The sequence below is a fragment of the Sminthopsis crassicaudata genome, chromosome 5, assembly GCF_048593235.1.
Source record: "Sminthopsis crassicaudata isolate SCR6 chromosome 5, ASM4859323v1, whole genome shotgun sequence".
Taxonomy (NCBI): domain Eukaryota; kingdom Metazoa; phylum Chordata; class Mammalia; order Dasyuromorphia; family Dasyuridae; genus Sminthopsis; species Sminthopsis crassicaudata.
The window spans coordinates 229,393,256-229,420,840 of record NC_133621.1 but is presented as its reverse complement, the minus strand read 5'-3'; the positions used below and the strand labels follow the sequence as shown (position 1 = coordinate 229,420,840).

Genomic DNA, 27,585 nt, shown 5'->3' with positions numbered 1-27,585 from the left:
AAAGTTATAACCTGTATGACTTCCACCAAGATACTCAGCCTCTCTGCCTTAGTATAGTACTTTGCAAACTTTAAGGTACTTTATAAATGGTAACTATTGTTTTGTTGTTGTTGATAATAATAATAATAAACAAGAAAGGAAAGAGATCTAAATCATTAAGGCTTTTGTAAACATAATGTGGATTTTGTCAGAGCAAACTGGCTGGGAGTTCATATTTCAGAGAGATTAGGGCCTTATTAATTTGTTTAAAAATTTTTTTTAATTCCTCAGAGAGTGAGAAGGGGCTTAAAAAAACCTCTGGAGAAAATATTCCTAGTAGATTCTAGTTGGTATATAGTCCAAGAAACAGGGGCAGTACTTTTTTTTTCTTTCTCTTGGAGTGACAGCACATTGGGTTTGAAAAAAAAGCCATGCCCCAAGAGGGAATGAGTCAGTAAGGAAACTCTGCCCTAGGCTCTGGAAAATGACCTCCCACTTCCCTCCCCCCCTAATCACCCCCACCTTAAGGAGTGATTGACAACTTAAAATACAGCAGCAGTGTGTGTGTGTGTGTGTGTTTGTGTGTGTGTGTGTGTGTGTGTGTGTGTGTGTGTGTGTGTTGTATTGGGGAGGAATTGAATTGAGAATGTTTGAGAGTAGGGTGGGAAATCAAGGATAGTATAGAGACTGGTCTATAACTAGAATGTAATTGAAGGGAAGAGTGCAGGAGGGAATAATAAGAATGAAATTGCTCTGAGTAAAATAAGAATATATTGTTCTGAGTAAAGGTTATAGAATCATAAGGTTCTAGTCTTAGAGCTAGAAGGAATTTTAGACATGGCAGATTAAACAGAAGGCAGCTCAAGATGGTGATAGAAGGAAAGAATTAGAGCTAATGACAATTAATATTTAAAATTTGCAAAATCCTTTACTATTTAAGTAGAACTTAAATGCATTGAGTGATTCCTACAATAATCCTGTGAAGTGAATGCTACAAAGGTCATCACATTTCCTATACAAAGCTCATTGGGCTTAAGCCATTGGTCCCTGGAATCCAGAGCTATAATTAGGGAGCTTTGACCCAGAGTACTCCATCATAAAAAGAAATGAGCAACTAGTTAGTAAGTTAGAAGAGGAACTACCAAATAGCACAATTTCTCCTCCTCACATCACAGGGTCAGCACCAAAAGCAAATTCATCCCCACACCTTTCACCCTCCTGGAGTAAATTTCTCCAACAGTGACTGTAAGAAATTCCCACGTCTTTACCTATAGCAATGTCCCAGGATCTTTTCCCTAACCCAAATAATTTTTTTTGGAATTGATTTAAAACAGTATGTCTCCTGCTGCTTGCCCTAAGTGACAAAACTGTAAGTTATGATACTACTGTGGTCACATAGTCAGGAGTAGAAAGAATGAGCGTAGGTCTCTCAACACTAAATTCTGAATCTCAAAGATGAACACATAGGCAAAATAGAATAATAACACTGAATGGAAGTAATCTGACTTTTCTGAGATTCCCCAACTGAGGCACTGAGGCAAATAGGATTAAGTATATTGCCCGGGATAAATAAGCTAATAACTGCTTTATTTCAATGGATGGGATTTGAACTCATGAAGTCTAGTCTTTGGCCCCAGTGCTCTATTCACTTTACTGAGATAGTACAATAAAACCAATTGGGTCAAAACAGGTCTTCCCTCAAAAATCTAGAGTAAAAAAGAGACAAAAAATTCATTGGAGATGTGGGAAAGTCTAACAAAATCGGAGGTCAGCTGGAGGTGACCTTAAAAGTCACCTATACCAACTAATCCAACAAGCATTTATATCCATAGGTGCTAAGGACACAAAGAGGAAATGAAAACCATTTCCTGTCATGAAAAAGCTTATAATCTACTTAGATAAATTGCCATATTCCCACTAGCTGCCTGGCCAGCAGGTCATCTCAAAAATGCCCAAAGATCCATTATTTCAGGTCAACAACTTATTAACTTTCCAAACTAAAATTCTTGTACCCTAGTTATCCCTCCCTATATATTATGCTCTCCTATCAGAATATAAATTCCTTGAGGATAGAGACTATCTTTGCTTTTGTTTTTATAACCCAAGCCTTGGCACATAGTTGATCACACTTAAGTGTAATTTATTTATTTAATAAATAATTAGGGAGGGAGTTAATTAATAAAAACCATTTAATAAATGGTTTTTCATATCACAATTGAAGAAACAGGCTTAATTAATAAGTGGCAGATCTAAGATTCAAACCCAGGTCCTCAGATTACAAATATATGTTTCTTTCCACTACACCAGGTTGTCACCCTTGGTCTCCTGTGACTGTCAATAATTAGGATACCTTCATTCAACCTTAGAAGCTGGGAGATCTTAGGCAAATTACTTCCCTATTATGGTCCTCCTCCCCTTTCTTTTTTCCTTTCCATCTCATCTCATCTCATCTCCTCCTCTTCCTCCTACTCTCCTTCCTCCCTCCACCTCCTCCTCTTCCTCCTCTTTTTCCTTCCTCCTCCCTTTTTTCCTCCTCTTCTCCTTCCTTCTCTTCCTCTTCCTTCTTTTCAATTCAACTAATTAAATATCTATTAAATGTCTATGTACCAGACAGACCTTGAAGCTACTTCTGCCTGTGTTACCAAATTTGTCAAGCTCTACATTCTATTTTAATACTCCTGCCTCCCCACAGCCAGCCTTAGTCACTTTAGCCTGATTCTTTGTCTCTAGTAGAAATTCACTATCTAATCCTGCCTAGGGTCGCCACCTGCTGCCCTATGCTGGTAGTGCCCCCTATTCTTCATGAAGCAGGACACTGACTTTTATAGACTCTCATAGGATATTTGGAAGTGGCAAGGATTTCAGAAACCATATTTTTTTTAATTAAAAAAAAAGGTTGTATTGATGACTCCTGTCTTCACATCACAGTCATTTCTGGGGGTTCAGTGGGAAGATCTTTTCCTCTACATCCTGTCTTTAATTTGAAGCTGTTTTTGTTCCAAAGAAAACCAAAAAGAAAACCAAAAGATGACATTTGACCATTTATCCCATCTTCAAAGGAAATGTATTTCATTACCTGGTATCTAGGGACCATCATTGCAAGTCCCTATATTTTTACTTGAGGAACATGGTCTGGAGAAGTGACAGAACTTTCCCAAAATTAGAAGTTTCTCAAGGAGTAAGAATTAAAACTGGGACCCCAGTGTCTCAGTAGAGACACCCAGACCACAGTTTGAAATGGAGGGATTGTGTGAGTGTGGAGATGTCCCTGAACACCTCTAGCTCTTACATTATCAGGGTTAAGAGCTCAAGAGTTGCATCCTTTAATCCCAGGGGAGACTTTTTGGCCCAAATACTCTTCATTCCTTTTTAAGAAATTAAATTAAATACCAACAAGGTAGAAAAGAGATAGAAGGAATACTGGATCTGAAGTCAGGAGGAACTTGTGGTTAAAAACCTGTTTATGACACTTACTAGCAAGGCTATGTTGGACCTAGCTCAAATCTCTCCAGAGTTGACGGTTAAGTTTTCAGGATAATCAATTACATCTCAGAAATCAGCAAATGCTATAAATCAGGACTTGGTTTATTATTTTATTGATAGTCTAGATATCAAAGTGATGGAAAAATGTTAAATAATGCAAATTAAACTTAAAAGTATGTCGTGGGTATGCTTTTTTTGGGGAGAGCAAATTGCTAAATCTTTATTTTTTATTTTTATTTATTTATTTTTCTGAGGCAATTGGGATTAAGTGACTTGCCCAGGGTCACACAGCCAGGAAGTGTTAAGTGTCTGAGACCAGATTTGAACTCCAGTCCTCCTGACTTCAGGGCTGGTGCTCTATCCACTGCACCACCTAGCTACCCCCAGTTGTTAAATCTTTACTGGCATAGGTATATTATATGTTACTATATATTTATATAATATATATATATTACTATAGGTATTTTATATGACAAGCAAGACATTTTTTGAACTTTAGTTTCTTCCTCTGGAAAGTAGAAAGGAATAATATCTCCAGTATTTCTCTCAGAGGGTTTTAAGTCTGTGAAACAATCTCCCCACTCTTGAGTGACACATCAATTCCAGTTATTATATAAATAAGAGACTAAAATGCAATATCTTCTTGTTTCTTAACCAGTCCTTAAAGGATGGTCCTAGGCTCCTGCTCTCTCCCTATTTTGATATAGGTAAATTGGGGTTGAAAAAAATCTACAAAGCAGCTTTGAAGAGGGTGAGGAGAGGAAGTAGGTGATCCCTGTCCTTTGCTTTGCTGTGGAGAAGATTTTGTTGGTTCCGGGATGACAGCAGTCACCTAGTGATTCAGTTTGCTCTCAGGAAGATGATATACAGTCACCTTCCTACCACCTGCCTCCTCTCTTCCCTAAGCTCCCCTCTTTCCTTTCCCTCTTCCCACTTCCCTTCTTCACTCTCTCCCTAAATTTCATTCTCTTCTTCTCCTCTGTCCATAACCCTGCAAACTATTCCTTCTCCCTGAGCTTCCTTTTCCCTTTTCTCTCTGCCCACCATCCTTCACTCCCTTCTTTGTTTCCAGAGGCTCCTTTTCTCCTTCTCCTTTCCCCCCTTACTTTTACCCTTGTTTCCTGGGCTGCTATCATTCCCTGGCACTCCAACATGCTTCCATAGATGGACAGTTTGGGGAAAGGAGGAGGAGTCCTCAGGCTTGCACAATCAAATTCACCGAGCATTGGAAATTCAGACATTGGCAAAAATTACCCACGAATCCTAGGGCTATTAGAGGTCTTTTCTTTCTTTGGGGGTGAGTGGGAATGTCCTTGGATCATGATAGAGGTCAATGTCATCAAACTCTTAGCTCCCAAGTCCTGCTCCATGGGGGAAGGAGATCTGAGGTCAGGTTTATCTTCTTTCCGGTGTCAAGAGCAGCCCTGTCTGCCATCTTCTTCACCTTGCCCCTCCCTAGCTTTATCCACCCTCTGTCATCCTCACCCTCTCAATCCCTGGCTAACCCAGGCTTGATCCAGCTCAGGCACTGGGAGGGATTCTCAGGGTCATTCCCCTAAGCCTCCTCCATCTGCTATGACTGCTCTATGCTGCTGGTTATTAGAAATCCAAGGTGTCAGTTTTTGAGGTGAGTTTATTGAGGGAATGGGGTCCCTTGGGTGCTCCTTCAGGCTCCCCAACCAGCTTTTCTTTTGGGGACATAGAAGGGGTACTGTCATAATTTTTCTCAAGCCTCCGCCCTGTGTGTGTGTGATTGGTGATGGGGGTGGAGGGTGAAATAACACCTCTTGTCTGTGCCCACTCACACCTGGCATCCAACTGGGAAAGGGGAGTAGGAGGGATGCCTTCTGCAGCCAGAACCACCCTTCACTCTCTGAGCGCACACACACACACACACACACACACACACACACACACACACACACACACTCCCTCCCTCCCTCAGCATCTGCTTGTGTTTCAGCCGGCTCCCTGGGTGAGGATGGGGCAATGACAGGCGGCGGACCCCACCACTAAGCCACAGAAATGGAGGAGGAAAACAGTGAGCTCTCAGAAGACTCTGTGCAACACCATGAGGGCCCCCCTCCAACTGAAATCCCTGCCCCCAGCAGTGAGCTGGGACCTCTCTACTGGGCCTGTGTCTACAATGACCCTACTAAACTCCAAGCCACCCTGGATCGAGGGGTCAGCCCTGAAGAGGCCACCCAGGTGGACAGGAACGGGAGGGTGAGGAGACCAGGGGGGGTGGACAGAAACGATCCAGCCTGCCTCCTGCAGGAGTAATCAAGAAGGGCCCAGTCCCATAGATCACACCCCTCCTACCTCCACAGGCTAGAGGAGCAAGTGCCCCAAGGGGGCCCAGAAGAATGAAGGGATGCTGAGTTAGAGAGAATGGTTTCTCGGCTTTGGCCCCTTAGGAAGCTCATCCAGGGCGTGGGGGTGGAGGGAAGCCCAAAGAAATAAAGCAACAGATCAGGCTGTGGGATGCCCTCACCTGGATCAGGACAGGCACCAGGACAAAGGCAGTTGGGCAGAGTCGGGGGCTGCTGAGGGAGTGAGAAGTGGGGCACCCAGGGAGGATGTGCATGCGTGAGGTGCAAAAGGAGGAGAAGGGCATCTGGAGAAGGCATCCAGGGTGAGAATTCTGGGAGAGGCGGAAAGAGGAGGGGGCTCTGCTGAGTTGTGACCTTTCCTCAGACAGGCCTCATGGTCGCCTGCTACAAGGGCTTTGACAGGATCGTGGTCCTGCTCAGTCACTGCCCCTTCCTCGATGTCAATCAGCAGGACAAAGAAGGAAACACAGCCCTCATGCTGGCCGCCCAGGCAGGTGGGAGAGAAAGGGGGAGGAGGGACAGATGGCAGAGGGGATGCAGAGGGAGGGATCAAGGCCCTGGTGGGGCCAAAAAGGGATCGGACTCCGAGTCTGGTGTTCGACCATAATGAAGCCCTATATCTTCTCAGTTTCCTCAACTGTAAAATGGGCTTCCTGCCTCATTCAGTTTAATTCTACTGTAGAAACTGTTCCAAAAGTCAGTTTGAGTTGTTAAAGCTTAAAACTGCATTAAGACTTTGGGGATACCCTTTATCTGATTATGATGATGATGATGATGATGATGATGATAATGATAGCTAATATTTCCATAATGCTTTCTGTGTACCAGGCACTTTACACTATTTGTTTCTCACAACAACCTTGCTGGTAGACACTATTATTACCCTAATTTTACAGTTGAGGAAAGAGCTTAAATAACATGCCCAAGGTCACACAGTTGGTTAAATATCTAAGTCTGGCTTTGAATTTCACTCCAGGCGTGCTGAACCACTTAGGTCTACTTTTTGCAGGAATTTCTTCCTGGCTCCTCTTAATTCTTATGCCTGCCTTCTGTTAGTTATTTTCTATTTATCCCGTGTATGTGTGTATCTATCTATCTGTCTATCTTCTAGGGAACAACTGCCTTTGTTTGTTTGTTTGTTTGTTTGTTTTTTAAAATCCTGAGGACTTAACAAATAACAGACCCTTGATAAATGTGTATTGACTATTGACTTACAAGTGATGGGGGAGCAGGAACAAAAAAAAAAAAAGAAAGAAAGAAAGAAAAGAATTCCTCAATTTACTGAGATATACTACATATGAACTAATATGTATGTATATATAGTTTGTATATATTCACACCTATATATATATATATATATATATATATATATATATATATATATATTCCTTATATAGGATGGATATAAGGACATTTCTACCATATAAGTTGGAGTTGTGACTATTAGTTTTTTGTTGTTTATCTTAGAGCCAGCGTAGCAGCTGGAGAGAGGGATGCCTTGAACTCACAAAGGCCTAGGGTATATCCTTATATCCCTTAGGCATGTCACTTAACTTTCCAGTTTTCCCAGGCTTCTCTCTAAGACTTCGTATTCCACATGAGTTACAGAATTGCATTATGGAAAGCACTTTTCCACTGGGAGTTGGCTTCCCAGTTGCAGCACCCAATGGCGTATTGACAATATAACACTCTCACAATTTCTCTCAGTTTTTCAGATTAACCTCTACAGCCGGTCACTACCCTGAGTGTTTAGAGAGTCTAAAATACAGTTAGCTGAAACCTCGGAATAACTTCACACACAAAATATAGAACATTCCCAGCCTGGGATCATCTTCATCCACCCAGTCCCTGTATAACCTAGGCTCAAGGCCCAAGGGTTAAACGCTATCCTCTTTCTCCTATTCATATCCAGAGCACTCTGTATGACTCACTTAATCTAGGGTCTTAAGGCAGATATAGATTATTCACAAAATGGGAACTATAGCTCTGAGGGGGGGAAACGTCTGTGCCAGAGAAATTAGGTTTCCTTAGATTGTTTTTTAGGGAAACTGAGGCTCTGAGAAAAGTTCAAATCACATGTCCAGGTCTTAGAGTCAGAAAAGGATTATCAGAGCAAACTGAGTCTCAGAGGGGTTAATAGCCAAAGTTCTAGACTGAGTGCAATCCAAGAAGGCTTTATCAGAGCATGCAAAGAGCAAAGAATCTTAGAGTCTTCTGACCCCTAGCCCATGCTTAATAACTATATGAAATCATATATGGATGAGTCATTTTTTCCCTCAAAGCCTCAGTTTTCCTCATCTATGAAACAAAAGAGGGTGTTAACCACATAACCTTAAAGGTCTTTTTTGATTCTAAAACAGAGATTCTTAATCATTTTCATGTCCTGGTCCCCTTTGGCAATCTGGGGAAGCTTATAAAGCTTTCTTTTTAAATGCATAAAAAATGCGATTACAAAGTAACCTAATTATATTGAAATAAAGTTATTAAAGTATTTTTAAACCAAAATTCTAGACCTTGGATTACAAATCCTTCCTCTAAACCAGTTACTCTTTCCACTGCCTATCCTTAGGACTATTCCTAAAGAAAAGTTTCTTTTGCTGAGAAGAGGGGGTGGGAGAAGTAATTGCTAAGTTTCCTTCTTCACCTTCATTTTAAGGAAAATCCCTTAGATTTCTTCTCCCTTTTCTTCTCTCTTATTTGTTAGTATGTGGTCTCTGAGGGTTGCATGGGAGGGTTGGGATGCTAGGGAAGGCCCTGTCTGTTGTCTGACCATGTCCTTCCAGGACACATCACCTTGGTGAATTACCTGCTGAACTACTACCCCGGCCTGGATGTGGATCGGAGAGATGGCCGAGGCCTGACCGCCCTGATGAAGGCTTCGGTCCGGGGCTGCTCGGACTGTGTGACTGCTCTCCTCATGTCAGGTGGGGGGCTCCCTGTGATGGACTCAGCCATCCACATCTGCCAGGCCAGAGGGTTGAGGGAGGTGGAGACCCTGTTCTGTGTCACCCACTACCCATTAGGATAGAGGCAGAGAAACAGGCTGGCAAGGGGTAGTTCTGGGGAGCTGGAGATGAGGCTGTAGTCTCTGGAGACCTTCCTGGTGGAAGGTCCTCAACACTGGCAGAGGGTTTAGTTTGTATGAGTGCCTAATAGAGAAGTCAGGCTTAATGGAGTATCCAGGGCCCCAAAGAGGCTTAGGGCCCCTTCTGAAAGGGGAAGACTGCCAAGGAGCCTCAGACAGGGCAACAGCCGCCGGGACCCAAAGAAGCATGGGCTGGGATGCTGCTGGTAAGAAACTCCAAGGCCAGCTAGTTGTTATGGTTCTTTCTCTGGTAGATGCTTCCCCCCTGTGGCCACTCCCAGAAAAACCAGCCCCTGCACATCACCTTTGTCTCTCCAAGGGAGAAAGTCTTGGGCTTGGTTTTGAGGGTAGGACCATAGAATTCACAGAGACTTTAGCGATCTTCCAGTCAAACAATATTCTTCAGAGGTTGTCTCCAAGCCCCATTCCTAATTTAATTATTTGGGGCCTCGTGTTACTGAGCCAAGGGGAGGAGAAAAAAGATGAGAACAGCCCTATAACCAAAATAGGGTGCGAGGGAGCTTCAGCCAGCTTATTCATTGCCATCTACAGGCTGCATTTCTGAGTTGTAAACTGCTCTGGAGAAGAGGTAGAGAGCAGGAAGGATGCCAGTGCGAGAGATCAGGGCAGGGAGCCTGAGGAAGCCCTGCAAAGCCCACTTATCCTTGAAATCCTCTCAGCAGGGCTGAGCTCAGCCCCATCTCCTCCCTTCCCTTGCTGTAGCATAGCATATAGAAGGAAGGGGAGGCATGAGAAAGGTTCCCTCCTGCTAAGAAACGGCCAGGGACACAATCATTCTCTTCAGGTCCCAGCCAGTCTGAACTCTAACCTCACTTCCTCCTGGACCAAAGTTAGAGTGGGAGTAGAAGGTGTAGGGGACGCTCATAACTAGAGATGCTCTGGACTTTGGTTTCCTTGTGTGCAAAGTAAAGAGGGTGGGTGGATACAGCCACCAATGCCTTTTTCCGCTCTGCATTCCCTGATCCTGAAATCTCCTGCTTTTTCCAGACTTCTGAAGTCTCACTCCAATCCTTTCTGCTGTCACAGAAGCCTTTTCTTTCCCTCAGGTGCTGACCTGACAGCTGTGGACCCAGCTCTGGGCAAGACAGCTTTGGAATGGGCAGCCTTGACGGACAGCTTTGAGACGGTGGTAAGGATCCGCCAGCTGACCCGGCATCCGCGCGTTGAGCAGCTGAGTCCGCACTTTGGGCTTGAGTGGCCGGCCCTGGCTGGGCTTGTGGCGCAGGCCCAGAGCAATCCCTCTCCATCCTTTTTGGAGAGACTCCAGAGTACCTTCAGCTTTTCCTTCCAGCAGCCTCCCCAGGAGGGTGGTGTCCTGGACCACCTGGTGAGAGTGACCACCAGTCTAGCCAGCCCCTTCATCATCACTGCCTGCCACACTTTGTGCCCGGATCTCCCACCTGAATTGGGCATGCTCCGACCTTCTGTGCCAGAGCTTCAGGGCACAGTACCTCTTCAACCCCAAACCCCAAGTGTCTCTCCACCTCCCTCCAGCCCACGGGTCCTAGTTCCGTATCAGAGGCCATCAGGGGTGTTCAGCCTATGTCCAAGTTGGCTGCTGGCCAGGGAAAGTAGTATGTCTAACACACAGGTCCCCAAAATTCGCTTCACCACGGTCCGGTCTCAATTCTGTCAGCAGGAGAATTCAATCCCCAAAGAGCATCGAGGACTGGTACCCCCTTCCTGGCACTACCAGAAACTCAGGGAGAAAAGGAAACTGGCAGAAGAGAGAGACGAGAAGGGGCCAACGGCGGGGAAGATGGGCTAGGGAGGAAGTAATAGGTAGGACTCTCAGGGAATTGGAATACAAGTCACAGTCCATCTTCTCTCGGTATTCTGTATGTTAGGAAAAGGTCCCTTACACACAGACTGAAATGTAAATAGCTTTAAAGCCTAAAGTTCTCCTTCTGACTGAGTTTTCCCTTCTTGCCAAGGATCTGATGCCAGTGGCAGGATTTTGAAACCTCTGGAAAGTGCGTGAATGTGTGTGTGTGTGTGTGTGTGTGTGTGTGTGTGTGTGTACACATGCGCATAGAATATGGACCAAGACAAGAATTAACTTTTTTTTTTCCAATGGATGTGCTGGTTTTTTAAATAATAATTTTTTTATTTTCAAAATATATGCAAAGATAGTTTCCAACATTCCCCTCTGCAAAACCTTATGTTTTAATTTGTTCTCCCTCCCTTCTCCCCACTCCCTCCCCTATTCAGCAAGTAATCCAATATAGGTTAAACATGTACAATGCTTCTACACATACTTATCCATACATATTTACATACAATTATCATGCTGCACAACAAAAATCAGATCAAAAAGGAAAAAAATGAGAAAGAAAAAAAAAAGCAAGCAAACCAACAAAAAAAGGTGAAAATACTGTCATGCTCCACATTCAGTCTTAGTCCTCTCTCTGGATGCAGGTAGCTCTCTCTGTCACAAGTCTTATTGAATTGATCTGAATCACTTTGCTGTTGAAAACTGATCCTCACATAATCTTGTTGCTGTGTACAATGTTCTCTTGATTCTACTCATTTCACTCAGCATCAGATCATTTAAGTTTTTCCAAACCTTTCTGAAATCATCCTGCTGATTGTTTCTTATAGAACCATGATTTTCCATTATATGCAAGTATTAACTTTGGCCCTTTCCCTTTACATTAGGGGAAGGATCATGGATAATAGTTGCACGCTATGCACACCTGTGTTGGGGTGGGAGGATCAGTAGAGTTTCTCCTTAGGGCTCTGGTATCACACCACTAGAGGGCCACCTCGCCCACTTCTGATCAGAAGCACAATCCTGGCCCAGAAATTAGATACCTGCCTCTGTCTGCTTCTAGCTCAATATCCTCATGCCAGGATCTGAGGAGTGTGTTCTGATATTTCCACTTGATTATAATGTCATAACATCTCTTATTAATTAATCAATTAGCCTTGAGACCAACACCTCAGTTTATTAAGAAAGACTTATCTGATAAAGTGGGGAAACCTCCAAAAATTCCAGGTGAGTTTTTGCTCACCTCTTTCTCCCCACACCCATTGCCCCAACCTCCTAGGCTTAAACAAACATCCCGATTAATGGACGTCCTACTTATATATGCAATAACAAATGATAAAATGAAGCCAATAATTTTTACTATTCCAACTGTGAGAAAGATACAGCCGTGTCTTTTATCATCACTACAACTGTTAACTTTTCCATTCTGGAAACAGCTTGGTTTTCTCTGGAGATCCATTAAAAAGCTCTTCCCAAGAATCCCTTTCTATTTCTTTGAAAGGTTAAAGTTACTTTCACTTGTTTTAGGAAATAAGTTATTCATGCAAAGATGAGAGATAGCATCCTGTGCAAAGAATAGTTAGCAGAATGACTAAATCATTCTATGAAGGGGGATAAAGTCAATCAATCAATCAATATTTATTAAAGTCCTACTGTGTGCCGGGCACTGTGCTAGCTTTGTAAAAGGAGACTGGAAAGGTAAGAAAGAGCCAGGTTGTAAATGCTTTAAATATCATACAGTGGAGTTTCTATTTGGTCTTATGGATAGTAAGAAGCCACTGGAATTTAGTTTATTAAATAGTGGGTGAAAAATTGAGACCTGCACTTTAGGAAAATCATTTTGGTTTTTGGTGTGAGGGTGTGTGTGTGTGTGTGTGTGTGTGTGTGTGTGTGTGCAATTGGAATTGCAACTGGAATTAAGTGACTTGTCCTGGGTCACACAGCTAAGTTAAGTATCTGAGGCCATATTTGACTTCAGGGCTAATTCTTTATTCTCTGTGCCATCTAGCTCCTCTAGGAAAGCATTTTGGCCATTGAATGGAGGACAAATTGAAAAGGAGGTGGAAGGAGAGCAATTAGAAAGGGAGATATAATAGGACACTAAACTAGGGTGATGATTATGTGTGAGAAGAAAAGGGGCATTTATGAGAAAAGATGGTAAGATAGAAATAATAAACGTTAGCAATAAGTTGTCTGTGTGGGGGAAAGGTGAAAATGAGAGCATGAGAACCAAGGATAGCATCAAGGTTGTCGGCCTGACTGGGAGGATGATGTTCCCCTTGACAATAATAGGGAAGTCAAGTCAAGGAGAGTTTGAAAGGAAAAGATAATGAGACACGTTTTGAGCATGTTGAACATGAGATCTTTATAGGACATCCATTTTAAGAGCTCCAAAAGACAGTTGGCAACTAAGATTGGAACTCAGGAGAGAAATCCAAGCTGAATAGCTTGATCTGGGAATCATCTGGCTAGAGATGATAATTGCACTCATGGGAGCTGATGAAATCACCCAGGGAGATAATATCACAAAGAGAAGAGAGCCCAAGACAGAGCCTAAGGGGATGTCTATGTTTTGTGGGCATGATCTGGATGAAGATCCCGAAAAAGACACAGAGAAGAAGTTGGGTAAGATAAAAATCAGGAGAGAGCAGTCTCATTGAAAGCTAAGAGGAGAGAGTATTCGGAAGGAAAAGTACAATAAATACATTGTACTTATGGATGTACCTGTTTTGTTCTGTGAATTGAGAATAAAATAAATTTGTAATATAAAAAAGAATAATTTGAATGTTAATAAAAAGAAAGAAGGATGAGGATTGAGAAAAGAATATTACAAAATTATAAAATAAAAGATGATGAAGAGAGCACTGGTAACTTAGATTTGGTTTGGACTGAATGATAAAAACAGAGGCCAGGCTATGGAGAATTAAGAAGAGTGGGAGGAAAGGAAGTGGAAGCACCTAAAGTGATCTTCTTAAGGAATTTAGCCGAGAACCATAGATTGATCACTAGTGGGGATGGTCAAATCAAATCAAAGTTGTTTATTTATTTATTTAAAATTAAATACAAAATAAGAAAAACAAAATAGAAAATGAAAGACCGAAAAGGAAAACTAAAAAACAAAATCAAAAATAAAACATAGTTATGTGCCCAGCAGTACATCAGGGAGAATTCAAAATATGTAACAATAAATTTCTATTTCAAGAAAGTATATGTTATAATAGAAGGCATTATATTCATGACTGTACTTTTTTTTTTGCTTCCTTATAGGTTATTCTTTAATTCTCTGCTGTGTACTTTTTACTTTATTCTTTTCTCCCTTTTTCATCCCCTCCATTTCCCCCAAGCAGTTATAGCTATATATAAATATAATCATATATAAATATATATTTATAGGTCCATATATCTCTCTCTATATATATATATACAGGCATTCATGCCCCCAGGTATATACACATACATGCATATGTATTTTTACATTAGACATGGATCTAAAACAATATTTTTTCCCCTGAGGCTGGGGTTAAGTGACTTGCCCAGGGTCACACAGCTAGGAAGTGTTATTTGTCTGAGATCAGATTTGAACTCGGGTCCCCCTGAATTCAAGACTGGTGCTCTATCCACTGCGCCACCTAGCTGCCCCCAATCTAAAACAATATAAATATGACTGACATATCATGTAGATTTCTCTCTTGACTGAATCTTTAAGTTTGACTTAAATTGATCTGAGCCCTACTTTTTTTCTTTAATGAATTCTACTCCTGTTGATGAAAGTTTTTTTTTTTTGTTTTTTTTTTTTAAGATAGAGACATGAATGTATATAGGGAGAAACTGAAGATTAGAAGGTCATGGTAAGACTCAGCTGCTGGAAAAACTGGAGAGGAGAGACTAAGGTACGTGGAGAAGGGGGTGTCCTTGGTGAGGGGAAGGGCCATTTCATCATGTGAGGCAGGAGATAGTTGGGAGAGATATCTAAGTGATATTAGATGCCGGGGGAGGAGGGAAGAAGAATATTGGTGGTTTTTTGGAAAAAATACTGAGTTTGAAATCAGAGGGTCAAGATTAAAAACCTGACTTTAACACTATATAACTGTAACCTGTATAACATTGGAGAAAATTGCTTCCACACTTCAGTTTATGAAATTTGTGGGGAAAAAAAAAAGAGAGAGAGATGGGACTAGGTCTCTTCCACCCCAAATATTGTGATGTAGCTGTTGAATAGGAACCTTGTGTCTTCTATCCAAATCCTCGTAGCTTCTCTTCCTCTAGGCAGCCTTCCAAGACTAACTTAGTCCTGCTCCTTGACTTCTTTATTGCCCCCTTTTGGCACTCCTGGGAGCTCCTCTCTCTCCCTTTCTCCGTAGTGGTTGGACTGAACTCTGAACCAGAGATGCCTGCCATAGGAAGAGAAGACCTTCACTTTTCTGCCTAGAAAACCCAGATTAGCCTTCGGTTCTTTCTCTTTCCCTCAAAGCCTCAGCCTTTGCCTGCTTTGCTCCCACCCCCAGCACCATCTTATTAGACCCTTGCTATTCATACAGTTGGGAATTTGCAGACTCCCCTGGGCTGCCCTTAGATGGGGGGGGGGGGATAACAGGGAATGAGTCATCTACTGCCATCCTGGGAATCTCCAGGCCCAGCCCTTTCTCCTTGGGGGACATTTTCCCAGAAATAATTGGAGGAAAGCAACTCCTGTCTATGTTGCCTGCTGGATTTGGAGATATATTAATAGTCCACATTCACATAGCATTTTATTATGATTTATATACCATTCTACAGTTTATACTTCGTGTGTATCATCTTACTTAATTCCTAGACAACCTTGTGAGAGCAGGGAGGGTAGTAACTACTCCCATTTTACAGGGAGGGAAACTAAGGCTCAGAGTAGCAACAATGTGACAGTGAAAACGATTTGGAGTAGAAGAAGGGCTCAGATATCTCCCCCAAATATCTCCTGCATCATATAATGAAGTGACCCTACCTCTCACCAAGGAGTCCCCCCTCTCCATATATCTCTGATTCTCTCTCCTCCAATTTTCTCCAGTAGATCATCTTCTAAACTTTGTCTCTCCTTATATACCAACTCCTTCCCTGCTGTCTATCAATATATTCATGTCTCCTCTATCTTTAAAAAAACCTTTTATCATCAGGAGTATAATTCATTAGGGGGGAAAAGTTGGATTAGTAATTATTGATCTCAAGACTATATGATGATCAATTCTAATGAACTCAGCTCTCTTCAACAATGAGAAGATTCAAACCAGTTCCAACTGTTCAGTAATTAAGAGAGCCATTTACACCCAGAGAGAGGACTATAGGAATTGAATGTGGACCACAACATAGCATTCTCACTCTTTCTGTTATTATTTGCTTGCATTTTTGTTTTCCTTTCCAGGTTTTTTTTTCTTTCTAGATCCAATCTTTCTTGAGCAGCAAGATAACTGTATAAATATGTATACCTATATTGGATTTAATGTATATTTTAACTTTTTTTTTTCTGAGGCTGAGGTTAAGTGACTTGCCCAGAGTCACACAGCTAGGACGAGTTAAGTGTCTGAGACCAGATTTGAACTCGGGTCCTCCTATCCACTGCACCACCAAGCTGCCCTAATTAAAGTAAAGTTTAAAGATTCAATCAGGAGAGAAATCTACATCATATGTCAACCATAATAACATATAGACATAAAAAGGAGGGTAGATTAAAGGAGGGATCACTCCTAAACAAAATAAACTTATCTATTGTTCTTTTTGAGGTGGCAAAGGATAGTAACCTAAGAGAATGCCCATAAATTGGAGAATGGAGGAACAAGTTATGGTATAGAAAGGTGATGGAATACTACTGTGCTATAAGAAATGATGGAAAGAGTTTCAGAGAATACTTGTATCAACTAATGCAGAGTGAAGTGAACAGAACCAAGAGAACAATTCATATCACAATAAGATGGTAATGACAAATTAAAAGAAATGGGACCTCTGATAAGCATAATTACTAATCAGAATTCCACAGGACTAATGATTAAACCTGACACTCACCTCTTGAAGAAGTGGACTCACTGAAGGAGGAGACAAATATTCTTTTAGTCATAGTCATTGTGGAAATTTATTTTGATTGAATATAGGTGTTTGTAATAGGTCTCATTTTTTTTGTTCTCAGCTGGAGAAAGGTTGGGATGGGAGGAGAGAAGGTGAATTTTTACTGAAAATGGGGAATCCAAGATTAGGTTTGGTAAGCTTTTGATTCAAAGTCCTTTAAATACTCAGCTTGAACATTTTTTTTTCTATGTATCTTCCCAAATATCTATGGGGTCCTTTCCTAGCTTCTCTCCTACAATACTGATTGGTTTAGATCTAGGACTGGAGGGTGAGGGGGGAAGGAGACATATTCCATTCCTGTTATTAGCATTATTAATTAATGCTAACCATGTGGAAGGAGGAGGGGATGGGAAGAATGGAATGGGGCACTTCCTTGCCTTCTCTATTCCCTTCCATACCAGACCAGAGCAGCATGGAGTAGGGGAAAGTGGAGGTGCAAAGAATGCTCTTAGGAGTTGAGGAAGGTCCAAACTACAGCAGGTTTTTGAACCTACCACCCTGCATCCAGCAGGTCTACATAAGGCATAGTAATTAGCAAAGCTTGAATTTTAACTTGGTCCTTCTGATGAATTGAGTGAATCTGGAACCTTACTGATAGGTAAGCTCCTGTTGTGGATCTATCTAGACCTTCTCTTCTGAAGATTATCCATAACCTCCTTTAACATATTCAGACACACACACACACACACACACACACACACACACACACACACACACACAATTTGCTTTGGGGCCTTGTTTCAGATCCCTAGATATTGCTTGGCCACTAAAGAGAGGCATGATGATGTAAGCAGGAAGCTTCCTGGGCTGAAGGCAGGAGATCAACCTTAGCATCTCAATTGACATTTACCAGCTGTTTGACCTTTACTTCCCATTTTTAAAAAATGAGTCTGATTTGTATGCCCACAAAAGGCAAAATTATTAAATCCTAAGTTTATAGATTATCTCCAATTATAATCTTACTTTTCTTCTTTTAAAAAGAAAGTTCCATGAATAACTTTTATTTTCATGCCACAATTACTTCTAGATGTAGCCTCCAATATCATTAAAATTTTTCTCAAATAAATAAAAACAGAAAACAAAATTAAATAACCAATGACTGAGTCTGGCAGCATGTGTGACATTCCACCACTATAATTTCCCAACTAAGTACCTGCTTGATTTTCAGAAGTTTTTGGTTTTTTTTTTTGCTACCATACAAATTGCAGCTAAGATTATTTAATGTTATATATGATGGTTACCTTATTTCATAGAAAAAGGAACTGGCTATAGAGTTGTATAGTGATTTAAATTTATTTTTTATACCAATTGACACCAATCCAAACAACCTCTGAAGTACTGGGGGTTTCCCAGGGCCCCATTTGATGCCCAATCTGTCTTTCTCTTTTTTCAACTCTAGAGATGTTCCAGCCATTCTTCCCTAACCCTATCCTTCATTCACAGCCATCAAAACTTTCTAGCCCTGAATTCTATTCGCCTTGGAAGCAAGCTCTCTATCAGGCAACAGCTAGCTAAAGCAACTCATCTACAGGGGGTTCATGGGAAAGGGTTAAAATTACCACCTTCTCTTCCTTCTTATGCTTTTTACCCTACTCAGAAACTTGTACTTTTTCTTAGGAACTTTTTGGAAATGTTTTTGATGTCTAATCCCAGAGAGTGACTAACAGTGAGACTTTTCATCTGGTTATAGTAGGAAGATATGGGGAGGAGGAGGTTTTGAGGGAATCCCCTTTCATTATCCATTAAAGGCTGCCCATGAAATGGGTACTGAATGTGACATCAGAAGGACCAGGTTAAAATTCAAGCTCTGCTAATTACAACTTGTGTGACTGTATGACTACTTGTGTGACTTCCCTCCTCCTCCTCCTCTCCTCCTTTCCCTTCCCCTCTCCTTTCCTCCCTCCCTCCCTTCCCTTCTCCTTTCCTCCCTCCCTCCCTTCCCTTCCCCTCTCCTCCCCTCCTTCCTCTCCCTTCCCTTCCCTACTTCTCCCCTCCCTCCTCTCCCTTTCCCCCCTCCCTTCCCTTCCCTTCTCTTCCTTCCCTTCCCTTCCCTTCTCCTCTCCTCCCTCCCCTCTCCTCTTCTCCCTCCCTTCTTTTCCCTTTCCCCTCCCTCCCCTCTCCTCCCTCCTTTCCCTTCTCCTTCCCTCCTCCTTTCTCCTCCCCTCTCTTCTCCTCCACTCCCTCCCCTTCCCTCCCCTCTCCTCCCTTTCTCTCTCCTCCCTCCTTTCCCTTCTCCTTCCCTCCTCCTTTCCCCTCCCCTCTCTTCTCCTCCACTCCCTCCCCTCTTCTCCCTTTCTCTCCCTTCCCCTCCCTTCCCCTAACCTTCCCTTCCCTTTTTCTCCTCTCCCACTTTCTCCTCTCTGGTCTGTCTCTGGTCTGTCTCTCCCTGCCCCCCCCCTCTGTTTTTCAGTCTCTATCTCTCGATCTATCTCTATCTCTCTCTGACACATATATATGTAGACATAGTACACACACAGTCACTGGTATAGGAAAAGACCTACTTCCCTTTGCCTATGTCTTCCTGTAGCAAAGTTATTTATTTTTAGCCTTCTTCTCCTTAGGTGGACCTTCTCTTGATGCCCCACTTATATGGTAGGAAGACTAAGAGAAGCTGAAGCTATCCATCATCTAGAAGGGCAGAGATTTGTAGTGAGAGAAGCCCACCTAACTGGTGCCCCTAGGGCAGAGTAGAAGGACGGGAGCTAGGAGTGTATGGGGGTGGGAGAGGGGTAGTAATGGGAAGGGAGGGTCTGGCAGAGGGGCTGGTTTTGAATGGAATTTCCGTTCTGGCTGCAAACAAAGGCAGGTTCCTGTATCCAAGTAAGCCGTGTGGACCCCACCCACCTTAGCCTTAGAAGGACTAAGACATGTCCTGTCTGCCTCTATTCCTGTTGCTGAGTGCCAAGGCCCTCCAATTTATTAATAACTGAAATTTATATAAAGTGCTTTAGAGATTAAAAGCACTTCACCCATCATAGCCTGAGAATGTAAGTAACACAAATACCATAATCCCCCTTTTACAGATGTAAAAATTGAGGTTTAAGTGATTTCTCCAAGGTGCCATCTGTGAACAGCAGGAGGTCCAGTCCTCTCTATTTCATAGTATTCCCCAGATGCTGTTCTGCTTCCCCCAACTTTTAAAATCTCTTTCTTTTCTAGTTCCCCCCCCCACAGTTTTCCCCACAAACTATTCTGCTCCTTATCTTTAACCCTCAATCTCTATGTGACTTTTCTCCAAGCTTCTTTTCTTTTTTCTGCTACTTCTGATAATCATCCAGATTACCCAGGATCTCTCTGGTCTCTCCATGGAGAGCCCTGCAGAAGTTCCTACCCCTCCCTGAATCTGGCCCTAAGCCTATTTTGGCCTCAAAAAACCACAATCCAAACTTCATCCTTGTCCTTCGCTAAAGTGTTTGAATTCTCATTTCTCCTCAAAAGTCAAAATGATATAAGACCTCAGCACAGCCTTTGAGGGCCTTCTTCACAGCCTGTCCCCTCTCCAACCTCAAACTTAGCAATAAGTGTAATAATAGTTTAAACTATGGCAAAAGTTTATAATGATACAGTACTTCAAACACACTATTCTTTTGGCTCTTCGAAGCAATGCAAGATCAAAAACTCATTCATCTTTGACTTTTTCCTCTTCTTCAGCCTCCATAGTAATTCAACAACATTTTAGAATTTAAAAATTTTAAAGGCTAAAAATATTAAAAATAGAAAATAAAAAATTTCAAAATTTAAAATAATATGCATTTTCTCTTCTCTCTCCTCCCAAAAGAAAACAAAACTTTTAAATACACATAGTTGAGCAAAAGGAATTCACACATTGGCCATGACTAGAAATATTTATCCCATTCTAAATCTTGAGTTCATCACCTCTGTGTCAGGAGCTGGTTATCACTTTCTTCATCAATGATCTTCTGGAGTTGTGAATAGTCATTGCATTGATCAGAGTTTTTAAGTCTTTCATGTTTAATTTTTTAAAAAGCATTTATTCAAGCACCTACTATGTGCGTAATTGTGCTAAACACTAGAGATACAAAGACAAAACTGGAAACATATGTTCCAAATGTCATACCTTTAGAACTAACAATACTATTACTAGGTTTGTATCTCAAAGAGATCAAAGAAAAAGAACCGATATGTACAAAAATATTTATAGCAGCTTTTTTTGTGGTGGCAAAGAATTGAAATTGAGAGGATACCCATCATTTGGGAAATATCTAAACAAATTGTGGATGATTGTGATGGAATACTTTTGTGCTCTAAGAAGTGAAGAAGGGACTGGTTTCAGAAAACCATGGGAAGACCTACATGAACTGATGCAAGGTGAAATGAACAGACCTGAGAAATCACTGTACACAGTAATAGCAATATTGTATGATGATCAACTATGAAGGACTTAGCTACTCTGATGTAGATAATGTTCCAATACAATTTCAAGGGACCCATCCTAGAAAATGCTATCCATATCCAGAGAGAAAGAACTGATGAACTCTTGAGTGCAAATTAAAATACAATTTTTGTTTGTGGCAGCCCTTTTCATAGTGGCAAGAAACTGGAAACTGAGTGAATGCCCATCAGTTGGAGAATGGCTGAATAAATTGTGGAATATGAATGTAATGGAATATTATTGTTCTATAAGACATGATCAGGAGGATGATTTTAAAAAGGCTTGGAGAGACCTACATGAACTGAGGCTAAGTGAAATGAGCAGAACATGACAACATTGATATTATGCCAGCCAGTTTCAATTATCTTATGATGAAGAGAACCATCTACACTCAGAGAGAGGACTGTGGGAACTGAATGTGGATCAACAACATAGCATTTTCACTCTTTTTTTTGTTGTTTGCTTTCATTTTGTTTTCTTTCTCATTTTTTTCATTTTTGATCTAATCTTTCTTGTGCAGCAAGATAATTGTATATATTTATACATATTGGATTTAACATATATTTAAACATGTTTAACATATATTGAATTGCTTGCCATCTAGGTGAGTAGAGAGGGGGAAGGAGGAGAAAATCTGAAACACAAGAGTCAATGTTGTCAAATTATCTGTGCATATGTGGGAAGGAGGAGAAAATCTGAAACACAAGGCTATGCAAGGGTCAATGTTGTCAAATTATCTGTGCATATGTTTGGAAAATAAAAAGCTTTATTAAAAAATAAAGTATTTCTTGCTTTATTTTTCTTGTTTTTTTGGCAATATATAGAATATATAAATGTTTCACATGATTTCATATGTACAATTGATATTATATTGCTTGCTTTATCAGTGGACAGGGAGAAGCAGGAGGGAGGAAATTTGGAACACAAAAAAATTTTTAATAATGTTAAAAAGGATATTTAAAAAGGAATATGTAAATATCCACAAAAAATAAATGGAATTATTAGGATGGAAGAAAAGTGTTAACAGTTGGGGAAGATCAGAAAAGGCTTTGTGGAGGAAGAGGCACTAGAGCTGAGCTAGAATGGAGCTGGAGATTACAATGGGAGATAGAGCAAAGACATTTATTTAGATGAGAGATGGAATCCTATGTTTGTCAGTCTGGCTGAGATACAGGGTATATTATAGAAAGAAAAATGAAATCAGTTTAAAAAGATGAGTTGGCTCCATCTTGGGTTTAAATATCAAATAGAAGAATTTGTAGTTTATCCTAGAGAAAAACTATAGGGAGTCACTGATGTTTTTTGAATGAGATAGTGAAACAATAAGGAATCATGCTGGAATATCAATTTGGCAGCTAGTGGAAGGATGAATTTATTAGTGGAGAATGTGGTGTCAGGGAGTCTAATTAAGAGGCTACTATAATAGCCCAAATGAGGGTTAAAAACTAAAAGTCATAACTATGTAAGGAGAGAGAAGAAGGAAAATACAAAATATATTTTGAGATAGAATATACAAGACTTGTTAAATGATTAGATATGGTAGCAAGGAAGGGTTTTCTGTATGACTTGTTGGTATAATGATGTTCAGACATTTTCTGTCATGTCCAACTCTTTATGAATCCATCTGGGATTTTCTTAGCAAGACACTGGCACGGTTTGCCATTTCCTTCTCCAGCTCATTTTATAGATGAGGAAACTGAGGCAAACTGGGTTAAGTTATTTATCCAAGGTCATACTAGAAAATGTCTGAGGCAGATTTGTTCTCAGTTTTCCTGATTTCAGGCCCAGTATTCTATCTACTGTGCTACTTAACTGCCCAACTAGTTGGAGCACTCTGGATTATTGGAAGGGTGGTATGCTTTTGGCAGAAATGACTTAGGAAAGAGAGTGATTTTTAGAAAGAAAGAGAAGGAATTTAATTTTGGACATACTGATTCTGAGATACCTATGAGACATTCCATTACGTCTAGCATATAGATGGTGAGATCAAGAAAGAGACATAGACTGGATATATAGATCTATCCACTATTTGCATAGAAATGAATCGGGTCCATGGGAATCCATGAAATTACTAAGAAACAAGAAGACCCAAGAAACAAACTTAGGGTATACCTTATGGGTGGGACATGATGATTCATCAAAGGAAATCGAGGAGTGTTCAGATAGATAAAGAACCCAAAGAGAGAAATGACCAAAAAAAAAAAAAAAAAAAAAAATCCAGCAATAATACAGAAGGGAGGACTAAGTAGTAGAGTTAAATGTTACCAAAAGGTCGTGTATGATGGGGTCTGGGAAAAGGCCATTGGATTTGACAATTAAGACATCATTGTTAAATTGGGAGAGAGCTGCTTCAACCAAGTGAAAGGATCAGGAGGCTAGATTTTAAAGAATTAAGGAGTAAATAGAAGGTGAGGAAGGAGAAACAAGAGTATAAATGACCTCTTATAGGCTTTTGGCTGTGAAAGTCAGAAAATACATCTTTCTTCATTTGTCCTCTATAATTTAATTTAGGAGTTTATAATAATCAAAATGACTTATTCATTCAAAGTCCTTCTTAAAATGATATTGCCATTATTGCATACAATGTTTTCTTTGTCCTGCTCATTTCATTTTTCATTATTTCATTTAAGTTTTTGTTTTTTTAAGATCATTGAAATCATAATTTCTTATTGCATAGTAGTATACCATCACAATCATAAATTAGAACTTGTTCAGCCATTTTCCAGTTGATGGTCATCCCTGCAATTTCCAATTCTTTGCCACCAGAAAGAGAACTGTTATAAACATTTTGGAACATATAGGTTCACTTCCTTTCCCCCTAATCATTGCATCCAGAAAAAAATTAGAATAGATGAATAGAAGCACATTTAGAATAATTTTACATAGATGGTATCATAATGCTGGGCTTCAAACTTTTTCCACTCAAGACTCCTTTTTGCCTGAAAAAATTTTATGCAACCCTGTGGCGACCGCATTAGCACCCTGGGTACCTTAGAATCAGCCGGAGTCAGGATAAGCAAAAGTCTTTATTCTTGGTCTTTAGCAATAGAAGTGAAGAGAGTGGATGCCTGGGATCTCTGCGACCTCACCTCTTTATCTCTCTTGCAGAAGTGACCCTGGCTAGTCTCCCTACACCTCCTAGTCCCTCCCACAATTTTCTGTATACTCCAAATGATTGGGCCAGCACAGGATAGTGGGAAGGGCTATTTTCTAAGCATAGTCTCATAGAGTATTGACCAATCAGTAATTAGCTTCAAGCGCTCGATTGTCCTATCTCAGTGCATTAACTCAAGAGTTTCAGCCCCTTACAGCTCCCGTTTTCTTTTGTTTTAGAACACAGGTGGTCACACCCTCCCTGACTTCTCAGGAAAGGAGGTGAAAAGCACCAAAGGGAAGTGGGGATTGCTAGCAGGTTTCTGGGCTGAAGGGTCTTATTAGAAACAGGTATGCACAAACTCATTAGCATGGGAGGTATTACACAAGCACATAGCAATAACACACAGATTATTAGTGATGACTCTCCCCACAGCCAGGGAAGGCTCAATGTGGTGTAACAAACATGAATTGTACATGCTAGTAGTGATATAACATACAATATGTGTTAGGATTCTTACAGATGTTATGGGCCAGAACCTGAGACAAGGTAATGTTCTTGGTTCACACCTTGTAAAAGATTTCCAGAAGTCCTGGAAGGAGGGTATGTAAACAACAATCACACATATGCCAACTTCAGCAGCAAAGAGATAGTCCAAAACCAATCTATTGTCCATTGCTTCATGTGTCAGGAAATCCAATGATCCCCGCAAGTTTTTGAAATCCTGTAACAGTCTTTTTATGCATTAGTGAATCCAATGATTTCTGCAGATTTTGAAGTCCGGCAACAGTTTTAGCATTTCTCAGAAAATCCAATGATTCCTGCGGGTTTTCAAGTTCTACAACAGTCTTATCATGTCTCAGAGAATCCATTGATTCCTGAGGATTTAGAAGTCCTACAGTAGTCTTATCATGTCTCAGAGAATCCAATGATTCCTAAGAGTTTTGAAGTCCAACAACAGTCTTATCATGTCTCAGAGAATCCATTGATTCCAGGGGGTTTTGAAGTCCTACAACAATCTTTTCATATCTCAAGGATTCCAATGATTCCTGAGGATTTTGAAGTCCAACAATTTTTGATGTTCATGAGTCAAACACGTTAACTGCCATGCTCTTTCAGTGATGGGCAGTCAGCAATGGAACCACCCAATATTTCTTGGGTCTTCTCCTTGCTTTCAAGGGTCTGCTCCATCTCTCTCTGATGGACAAGGTGAATACACCTCGTTGGCACCCATCTGATTCCTTCTCCATCTGTAGAGATAAAAGCAAACCCTCTTCCCCAAGCAATTAACCTATCTGGTCCCTTCCATTCACCACTTTCTGGGTCTTTCCACATAACCTGGTGATTATCTAAAGATAGTGGAGCTGCTCACACTGGACACTGCTCTTCTGGGGGGTTATAAAACCTGTCTGCAGGAGCCAGTCAAAAATCTTTATCAAAAATCAAGAAATTAATATTTACAAAGAGCTAAATTTAGAAGTTCTCTAGGGTAACCTGTGGCTCCTCCTTTCTTTTATTTTTCAAGAAGTGTCTTAATGTCTTTGTTTCTCCTCTCTACTATTGCTTGTCCTTGAGGATTAAAAGGTATGCCAGTGGTGTGTAAAATCTTATACTATGCACAAAAGTGTGGAAAATGTTTAGAAGTATATGCAGGTCCATTGTCTGTTTTTATTGCTTGTGGCACATCCATAATTGCAAATGCTTGTATAAAGAATTCAGTGACCATACAGGCTGTCTCTTTTGCTGTTGGAATTCCAAAAATGAATCCTGAAAAAGTGTCTACCACATCATGGATAAAAGACAGATTTATAATGGGTCACATCCATTTACCAAATTTCATTGGGTCTCAAACCACAAGGGTTCTTCCCTGGAGGGAGTATAGGAGCATGGAAAGGAATGCAAACTGTATAGGCTTTTATTATGCTCCTAGTTTCCTCTCTTGTAATTCCAAATTGTAAACATAAAGCTTGAGCAGCCTGATGATATTTAAAATGAGATTCTTGGGCTTCTTGAAACAAAGGAGGATTGGCCAATATGGTTAGAAGGCTATCTGCCTTTGAATTACCATAAAAAATAGGACCTGGAAGTCCACTATGAGAGTGGACATACAAGATAAAAATCTTACTGGATGCTTTCTCACTTGCTCTTGAAGTACCTTAAAGAGCTGATATATATTAGAGGCTACACATTTTATTTGGGCTGTGGCAATTCTTTGTACCACACCTACTGAATAGGCTGAACCAGATATTATATTTATATCTTCTAGATAATAAGTAAGAGCTAGAATGATTGCATACAATTCATTCTGCTGAGTGGACTGAAAAGGAGTTCTGACTACTCTCTTTATACTTAAGTCACAAGAGTATACAGAGCAAATATTATGTTTGGATGCATCTCTAAGATAGTTGGTCCTTTAAGAGGAACTTTAGAAAACTTTTCTTTAAGAATCCATTGCCAATTATGTAATAGTCGGGCTATCTTTAATGGAAACCCGTGTATAAAATTTGGAGCCATGGCTAATAAAACTTGCCACTCTGGGATGGTTTCACAGCATACATTAATTTATGCATTGGTATAAAAAGTGTATATCTTGCCAGGTCTTATCCCAGATAATTGTACTGCTTGCTTAGTGGCCCTTAATAAAATTCTAGCCACAAGCACTGGATAAGGAATAAGGTTTTGTTCTGGTTGTGCTGGGAGGTTCACCCACTCAATCACACTGTTTCCCTGAAGAAGGATTACTGTGGGTGCCTCTTGTGTAGCAAAAACTAATATTTCCAAAGTGACTCTTTCAACCACATTGGATAAAGCCAGTTCAACTGCTTTCAAACCCTCTTGAGTTTCTTTTGTAAACCGGCGTGGTGAGTTTAAAGCACTGTCTCCCCTTAAAATGTCATATAATGATTGCAATTGACAGGTAGTCAAGCCTAGCATGGGACACATCTATTGTATTTCTCCTATCAGTTTCTGAAAGTCATTTAAGGTGTTTAGCTCCCCTGTTCTTAAGGAAAGTTTTTGTACTGTAAGCACTTTAGGGTATACTTCATATCCTAAATATTGAAAAGGAGCATGTCTTTGAATTTTTTCTGGAGCTATGTGCAATCTATAGTTCCTTAGTGTTTCTATGGTCTTTTGTAGACATGCTTCTAACATTTGTTCCTCAGGTGCACATCCCAATATATCATCCACGTAATGTAATAACATTACTTTTGGAAATGCTTTTCTTACTGGAGTAAGAGCAGCAGCAACATACATTTGACACATAGTAGGGCTGTTTTTCATTCCCTGTGGCAAAACTGTTCATTCATATATTTTATAAGGCTCAGCTAAGTTAAT

General features: G+C 40.6%; 2 protein-coding genes across 2 annotated transcripts in view; one reads left to right on the top strand and one right to left on the bottom strand.

Moving 5' to 3' along the window:
- Positions 1 to 24,532, bottom strand: part of FIGNL2 (fidgetin like 2) — a 123,311-nt gene extending 98,779 nt beyond the window's left edge. Inside the window, exon 1 of the mRNA XM_074270351.1 lies at positions 24,146 to 24,532. The gene's annotated coding sequence lies outside the window, so the exon portion shown is untranslated. The remainder of the gene's footprint in view (positions 1 to 24,145) is intronic.
- ANKRD33 (ankyrin repeat domain 33) lies at positions 5,022 to 10,678 on the top strand. The gene is made up of 5 exons (XM_074270343.1): positions 5,022 to 5,089; positions 5,426 to 5,688; positions 6,160 to 6,289; positions 8,579 to 8,719; positions 9,948 to 10,678. The coding sequence occupies exons 2-5, from the start codon at positions 5,488 to 5,490 to the stop codon at positions 10,667 to 10,669; spliced, it is 1,194 nt and encodes a 397-aa protein (XP_074126444.1). The 5' UTR covers positions 5,022 to 5,089; positions 5,426 to 5,487; the 3' UTR covers positions 10,670 to 10,678.
- Positions 24,533 to 27,585: the final 3,053 nt, after the last annotated feature.

Excerpts from the sequence above, each read along its gene's own strand:
- ANKRD33 (XM_074270343.1), top strand. The coding sequence starts at position 5,488 with ATGGAGGAGGAAAACAGTGAGCTCTCAGAAGACTCTGTGCAACACCAT. Across the intron at positions 6,290-8,578 it reads CATGCTGGCCGCCCAGGCAG|GACACATCACCTTGGTGAAT; the intron begins GTGGGAGAGAAA and ends ATGTCCTTCCAG. Across the intron at positions 8,720-9,947 it reads GACTGCTCTCCTCATGTCAG|GTGCTGACCTGACAGCTGTG; the intron begins GTGGGGGGCTCC and ends TCTTTCCCTCAG.